This window comes from Littorina saxatilis, linkage group LG13, assembly GCF_037325665.1.
Source record: "Littorina saxatilis isolate snail1 linkage group LG13, US_GU_Lsax_2.0, whole genome shotgun sequence".
In the NCBI taxonomy this organism is placed as follows: domain Eukaryota; kingdom Metazoa; phylum Mollusca; class Gastropoda; order Littorinimorpha; family Littorinidae; genus Littorina; species Littorina saxatilis.
This window is the reverse complement of record NC_090257.1, coordinates 18,012,028-18,019,025: the sequence shown is the minus strand read 5'-3', so window position 1 is coordinate 18,019,025 and position 6,998 is coordinate 18,012,028. Positions and strand designations below refer to the sequence as shown.

Below are 6,998 nucleotides of genomic sequence, written 5' to 3'. Positions count from 1 at the left end.
TAAAATCAAAGTTTAGGTACAAATGAATAATGATTGCTGCTTCGTGGGTTACAAGCATTTACAACTGAAAATCAATTGCACCAAGGCATGTTAACTGGTGCTTGTTCCATGTACCTGTGCCACGATCCCTGAAACGGCTTTTGTGTGTAAAAATCTTGATTTAAATTATTCAAAGCTGTAACATTTTGTAAGAATAGAATGTGCTGAATCACTGTTTACTAAATTCTCTAAACACTACATACTAACTTAGTCCTGATGATATTTTTAAACACAACTGTCACATACTACAAATTCAGACCACAGGACCATTTTTTCTCTCTCAATATTCAGTCTTTATTTATTCACATCACCTGGGACAATGCAGACAGGTTAAAAATGAAACCACACACACACACACAAACACAGATTCACGCACAAACATGCATACACACATACAAACACACACACACACGCACAAACACAGATTCACGCACACACATGCATACCCACATACAAACACACACACACGCACAAACACTCACACACAGACACACACTCAGTCTTAACATCCAAGTGAGGTGAAATATTTCCAACTTGCAACAACACAGTAACACTGTAAAGCAATGTATATCCAGCATCAAGCAATAGAGTGTGCCTAAAACATTCCTAATTGTCTGACAGGAGTGTTTTAATTACTTGATTTTATTCTAATTCTTCTTTCTTTATAACCATCAAAATGTGTTCAAAATAAAGAAGCTACACATGTCTTCTGCAAGAAAGTGACAGATTTGGATTGCTTATTTCTAAATACATGTACCCAAAAGCGTAAGTGACTCAATCACATCATTACATGGGACAAGGGGAATAAGTTGCACAACACACTTTTGAGTTATGTGCGATGAAACACAAGCAGGTGAACATTTACTGATTTTTACATTTTCAGTTTCTTGACTATATCAGATAACAAATGGCCTCGCAAAATTACAAAACTAAACAGGTTATTTAGCTAACTCTGTATTCCTATACAATTTCTGTAAATCCTGTACCTTCTTGTGACTGTTCCTTCTTGTGATTTTAACTAGTCAGACCTTGCAGCTTCTTCCCATCTAGGTGGGTTGCACCCAGTTTAGTCCTGGTCCTTGAATAGTCATCTGTCTTTGCTTGTGTGGCTTTGGGAGCGAAGATTGACAGTCCTTGCATCCATACATCTGTCTCTTGCTGGTGCTGTTTGTGTTTCGCTTTGGGGGCGAAGCAGAACATATCGCACATGTTGGTCTATCTCTTGCTGTGCTGTGTGTGTTTATGAGGCTTTGGGGGTGAAGAAGAACATATCGCACATATTGGTCTATCTCTTGCTGTGCTGTGTGTGTTTCGCTTTGGGGGCGAAGCAGAACATATCGCACATATTGGTCTATCTCTTGCTGTGCTGTGTGTGTTTATGAGGCTTTGGGGGCGAAGAAGAACATATCGCACATATTGGTCTATCTCTTGCTGTGCTGTGTGTGTTTCCCTTTGGGGGCGAAGAAGAACATCTCACACATATTGGTCTATCTCTTGCTGTGCTGTGTGTGTTTCCCTTTGGGGGCGAAGAAGAACATCTCACACATATTGGTCTATCTCTTGCTGTGCTGTGTGTTTATGAGGCTTTGGGGGCGAAGAAGAACATCACACATATTGGTCTATCTCTTGCTGTGCTGTGTGTGTTTCCCTTTGGAGGCGAAGAAGAACATATCGCACATATTGGTCTATCTCTTGCTGTGCTGTGTGTGTTTCCCTTTGGGGGCGAAGAAGAACATATCGCACATATTGGTCTATCTCTTGCTGTGCTGTGTGTGTTTATGAGGCTTTGGGGGCGAAGAAGAACATATCGCACATATTGGTCTATCTCTTGCTGTGCTGTGTGTGTTTATGAGGCTTTGGGGGCGAAGAAGAACATATCGCACATATTGGTCTATCTCTTGCTGTGCTGTGTGTGTTTATGAGGCTTTGGGGGCGAAGAAGGGCAGCCCTCGCACATACTCGTCCATCTTTGACCTGAACAGCTCGCTGGTGATGGTTTCTCCCAGCTCCGTCAGCGGGTTCTTCACCACGTGCTCCACATACAGCTGCACACAAATATAGCAAATATATATACATTGTGAACCAACAGACACATACTGCTGCACTTAAATATAGCAAATATATACATTGTGAACCAACAGACACATAAGAATAAGGATAAGATTTCATATAGTCCTGTGAGGTTACCCTCATAAAAAATTGGGCCGCTTTTTCATTAGGAAAAGTGAGCTGCTTTACAGTACAACGCTTCCCATTTTTCTCCCCTTTTTTTTTATCTGCATGCATGTGAACATGTTTCAAAGTCCTGAGACTTTCGCTTTTACTTTGGTATCTTTATCCTGCGCATGCGTGCACATGAGGGGTAGGGGAGGGCTGACTCTTAAACACAAGAATCCTCACGGAGCTATTGGCTGTGGATGAGTGACATATTCATCAATGAATAAATACAACATGTACAAGCAATGATGCGTAAAAACTCACGGAGCTATTGGCTGTGGATGAGTGACATATTCATAAATGAATAAATACAACATGTACATGCACTGATGCATGAAAACTCACGGAGCTAAATACGTGCTGCAAGACGTCCCGCACGTTGCCCACGTTAAGGTCGGTGTTCATCACCAACTTGAGGCCGCTCGGCGTCTCGTAAAAATGCAGCTTGTACTTGCTCGTTCGGAAGTTTAGGAAGCCGTCCTGACTGCGCAGTTGTTAAGGAAAATCACATCATTCCCTTGAAAATACATGGAGTGAGAAACAAGAACAGCAAATGCTCAAACAACTTGCTTTTCGTCATACAATTTGAATCAAAAATAAAATATTTGCTGTTCTAGCTCCCCCTACTACCAAACCACCACCTTGACTAGCCCCATACCCCACCCGCTCCAAATATTGAACAGAGAGAAATATATGCATACAATATGAAACCAAATAACCATAGTACGGACTGGGTGGCCGAGTGGTAACGCACTTGCGCTCGGAAGCGAGAGGTTGCGAGTTCGACCCTGGGTCAGGGCGTTAGCAATTTTCTCCCCCCTTTCCTAACCTAGGTGGTGGGTTCAAGTGCTAGTCTTTCGGATGAGACGAAAAACCGAGGTCCCTTCGTGTACACTACATTGGGGTGTGCACGTTAAAGATCCCACGATTGACAAAAGGGTCTTTCCTGGCAAAATTGTATAGGCATAGATAAAAATGTCCACCAAAATACCCGTGTGACTTGGAATAATCCGTGAAAAGTAGGATATGCGCCGAAATGGCTGCGATCTGCTGGCCGATGTGAATGCGTGATGTATTGTGTAAAAAAAAATTCCATCTCACACGGCATAAATAAATCCCTGCGCCTTGAATATGTGCGCGATATAAATTGCATAAAATAAAATAAAAAAATAAAAAATAAATCCCTGCGCTTAGAACTGTACCCACGGAATACGCGCGATATAAACCTCATATTGATTGATTGATTGATAGTAACTCCTTTTCTGACCCATGTAGCTAAAGCTGACTCCCTTGATACTGTCAAGACAAAAACAACTTAGTTACAAACTTAATGTGGTAATGACCGATAACCAACATCGTGCATGCAGAGACTTCTTCCGACAAGCAGAGAAAGTCGCGGCAAGAAAAAGGATACACGTCTTTTGGAGAAATCCTGTTGATGAACGACTTGATGGAAAATATCATACCGTACATCAGCTTGAATTCCTGAGAGAAAAAAAGAGAAAGCTTTAAAGACGAGTCAAACACACAAGACGGTGTAGAGACAACAGAACCATAGTGTTAGTGATAAGACACACAGCTGAATAAGATAACAATAAAAACGGACCTGTTTACCCCCAAAACTTGACAAGAGTAATGGTCAAGTCAAAAATGGTAATCTGATGACCAAAACAGTAACCCAGTGGTTACAAACTCCAACATTAGCAACACAAACTAATTTGAAGCAAATTTAAAAATCGTAGTCTGTACTCAAATGGAGTATTTTTTCCCTAAAATCCAAAAAAATAGCAATAAATTACACCAAAATAGTAAGGGTAAACATGTCTGTAAAAATGTACTCACCAGATACAAAAAACCAAGGAAACACAAAGAAGGACTGGTTTTGACCTTCTGGTCTTTACCCTTTGTCGAAGACAACAAAACTGTCTAAAGGTGACAGGAGAATTGAGAGAGACAGAGAGAGAGAGAGAGAGAGAGAGAGAGAGAGAGAGAGAGAGAGAGAGAGAGAGAGAGAGAGAGAGAGAGAGAGAGAGAGAGAGAGAGAGAGAGAGAGAGCTGAATGTGATAACTACATGCAAAAAGCATAAAAACAATACTAATCCATCTGTCACGTGAATGTGACGCTGTGCCAAACACAATGCGGAGTTTGACATGACACAAAACACAACTGAAGTGTGTAATACTAATACTGTAAAATACAGTGTGTTTGAAAACTTTGATGTTGTTCAAGTTACATGTACTGTGGATTGCTTTTGCTGAAAGCAGTGCTGAACATCAAGCAAAATATGGCTCCAGCAGTATTCTTCCCAACTTTACACATTGAGGACAAGAAGTCAGTTCGACCTGGAGTGAAAATATGTATAGGTCCAAATGTCCTGGCATTGTCCACTTAGTAGGAAAATTAATGGTCAGAAGACCCCCTACATGTCAAAACTTTCGGACAGTCGATCAGTTAGGGGTCAGACCAATGCGTTAGATCAAAAAAGTATGCGTCAATGACCAAAGACTGAGGTCTGGGAACAACAATGCCCCAGAGATGGCCCAATGTTGTAAGTAATGTCACCGTGTTGTTCTCACTCTCATCTTCTGTCACTGCCAAATACTTTTTCTACTTAACACATTGTTCAGAGACTGCCATGTTTTTTTGGGTGTTTTTTTTCTTTTCTTTTTTATAAATTTAAAATTATTTTTTTTATATATTGTTTTTCATCCTCTCTTCTCTTGCTTGTCCCGACGCTTGTTGCTTCTCCCAGTTAGCTCTCACGCCGCCCTGTCCCAGCACTCACTGCAACATCCACCACTGAACTTCGTTCCGCCGTCAGACTTGTCAAATTAATGTTGTTGTTTTTTGTTTGCTTTTTTGCGCTTTCTGAGTCAACCAGTGTTGGTCAGACACCTGGGCACCCTTAAAATCGCATTTGTGAATTTACAGACACTCCAGGGAAGGATGTCAGGCCGCTGCGGTAGGCTACCCTCGTAAGATGACACTGCACTGCTGCTGTGTCACTTTGACGGTGTTCAGTATTGGTCCTGTTCCGAGCTAGCGGACGCAGGCCGCTACCTACTAAGCCCCCTATATATTGACGACATTGACTGTTAAGTCGCGGAACCAGACTGAGTGAGCGTCTCCTCAGAGAGCAGACCGCCACTGCAGCCTTCCGCCAACCCCCCCGGAGCATCACACGTTGAAGGCTGGCAGCAGAATATTCAGAGATGGCTGGAACAGGATCACTGAGACCAAGGTCACCATGAAAGCCCTGAGCAGAAAGGGTCACAAGAGCCGAGACAAGTTTCATTTTTGCGCTTTCTGAGTCAACCAGTGTTGGTCAGACACCTGGGCACTCTCACAATCGCATTCGTGAAGTGAATGACACTCGGCTGTGTGATCCCAGCCTTCCCATTGGAACTATAGCACTTCCACTCTGGGTTGGAGTCGACAGAGGCCCGAAAAACCCACGCTCCCCTTATGGGATTCAAACCACGATCTCCCGGCCCGCAGTCCGATGCTCTAACCACTGCGCCACGGAGGCGCCATGGTTGACTGTCTGATAGTTTTGACATGCAGGATTCCTTATCAAGTACATGTATCTGGACCTACACATATTTTCAATCCAGCTACAATGGACGGGTCTATTGTCCTGAGTCTGGAAACAACACTGTACTATGTCAAATACTGAAAAAGAGTGAAAATATATTAATTCAGTGTGACAACAAAGCTCACATGTGGCTTAGTCTGGATATTGCCCAATATATAAAGTGCACTCCAATGTGGTACAGACATAAAAAATCCAAGAGAATCAGGTCTTAAAAAGCAGGAATTAAGTCTGAAAATGAGGGTAACTTAACAGAGGTTATGAACAGAGTCTGAGAAAACAGGGTCTTAAAAAATGGGGGGGGGGGGGGGGGGGGGGGGGGGGGGAGCCGCTGTAGTGTGAGCTGTGATTGATTACCTCGTCTTTGCTGATGCCTGGCTGTTTCCTCCTGTTCCATTCCGCGTAGTACAAACAGTTGCCGTTCCTGTCGAACAGGTAGAAGTCGTACACCGTCATCGTCCTCCCTGGGCCAGAGAACAGAGCAAAGAAATGTTCTGTCAACTCTAGTGTCAACACAAACAACCGTAAGGGCTGATGCACCCCAGTGAAATGTGTAATCTTGGCAATACAACACTCAACAGGGTGTGGTGATTTCAACAACTGAACAAATCCACCCACTCAGCCACGGAATTTCAACTTGAAGTTTGTGAATTTACCACAAGCGTAACTTCCAATTGGAGGTTCTTATTGATTAGTTTGATACATATTCGGAACAAAGATCCATCCAAATGTTACTGCAAACCTCATGAGTCTCACGAATACTTACGTTGTTTATTCCACAACCTCCGCGAATCTCATTCTACCATCGATTTGTAGGAGGAGTTGCTGTTCTTGAAACAAGGGAGATTATTCCTTTTATTGAGTTCAATCTGTGCTTGATTGTCTCCCATTTTGAGGAACTGGAAAAAGTGGCGTTTTTTGTAAAGACTTGTTGTTTTTAAAGAAGCAAACGCATCTATTTTAGCACGCAGTCCATCATCTGCAATTGTTTAAAACGAAATGCTAATACGTAGCATCTAATTTTCATATATTACCAAATTGGTAAGGCGAATAAATGCAAGATAAACTGAAACTATAAGAAGAAGAATGAAAAAAAGAACTTACTAGACAAATCATTTTGATAGGAATTAATTTTTACTCTCAAGTCAC

At 42.2% G+C, this 6,998-nt stretch overlaps 1 protein-coding gene across 1 annotated transcript; it reads right to left on the bottom strand.

The window, feature by feature from the left end:
* Positions 1-541: 541 nt before the first annotated feature.
* Positions 542-6,699, bottom strand: LOC138983763 (trafficking protein particle complex subunit 1-like). Its single transcript, XM_070357087.1, has 5 exons — positions 6,616-6,699; positions 6,207-6,313; positions 3,671-3,741; positions 2,602-2,740; positions 542-2,084 (listed from the first exon to the last, which is right to left on the bottom strand). Exons 2-5 carry the CDS (start codon positions 6,303-6,305, stop codon positions 1,956-1,958), a joined length of 438 nt encoding a protein of 145 aa, XP_070213188.1. The 5' UTR covers positions 6,306-6,313; positions 6,616-6,699; the 3' UTR covers positions 542-1,955.
* Between the last annotated feature and the right edge of the window lie 299 nt (positions 6,700-6,998).

Excerpts from the sequence above, each read along its gene's own strand:
- LOC138983763 (XM_070357087.1), bottom strand. The coding sequence starts at position 6,305 with ATGACGGTGTACGACTTCTACCTGTTCGACAGGAACGGCAACTGTTTG. Across the intron at positions 3,742-6,206 it reads CAGGCATCAGCAAAGACGAG|GAATTCAAGCTGATGTACGG; the intron begins GTAATCAATCAC and ends TTTTTCTCTCAG. Across the intron at positions 2,085-2,601 it reads TGCAGCACGTATTTAGCTCC|CTGTATGTGGAGCACGTGGT; the intron begins GTGAGTTTTCAT and ends ATTTGTGTGCAG.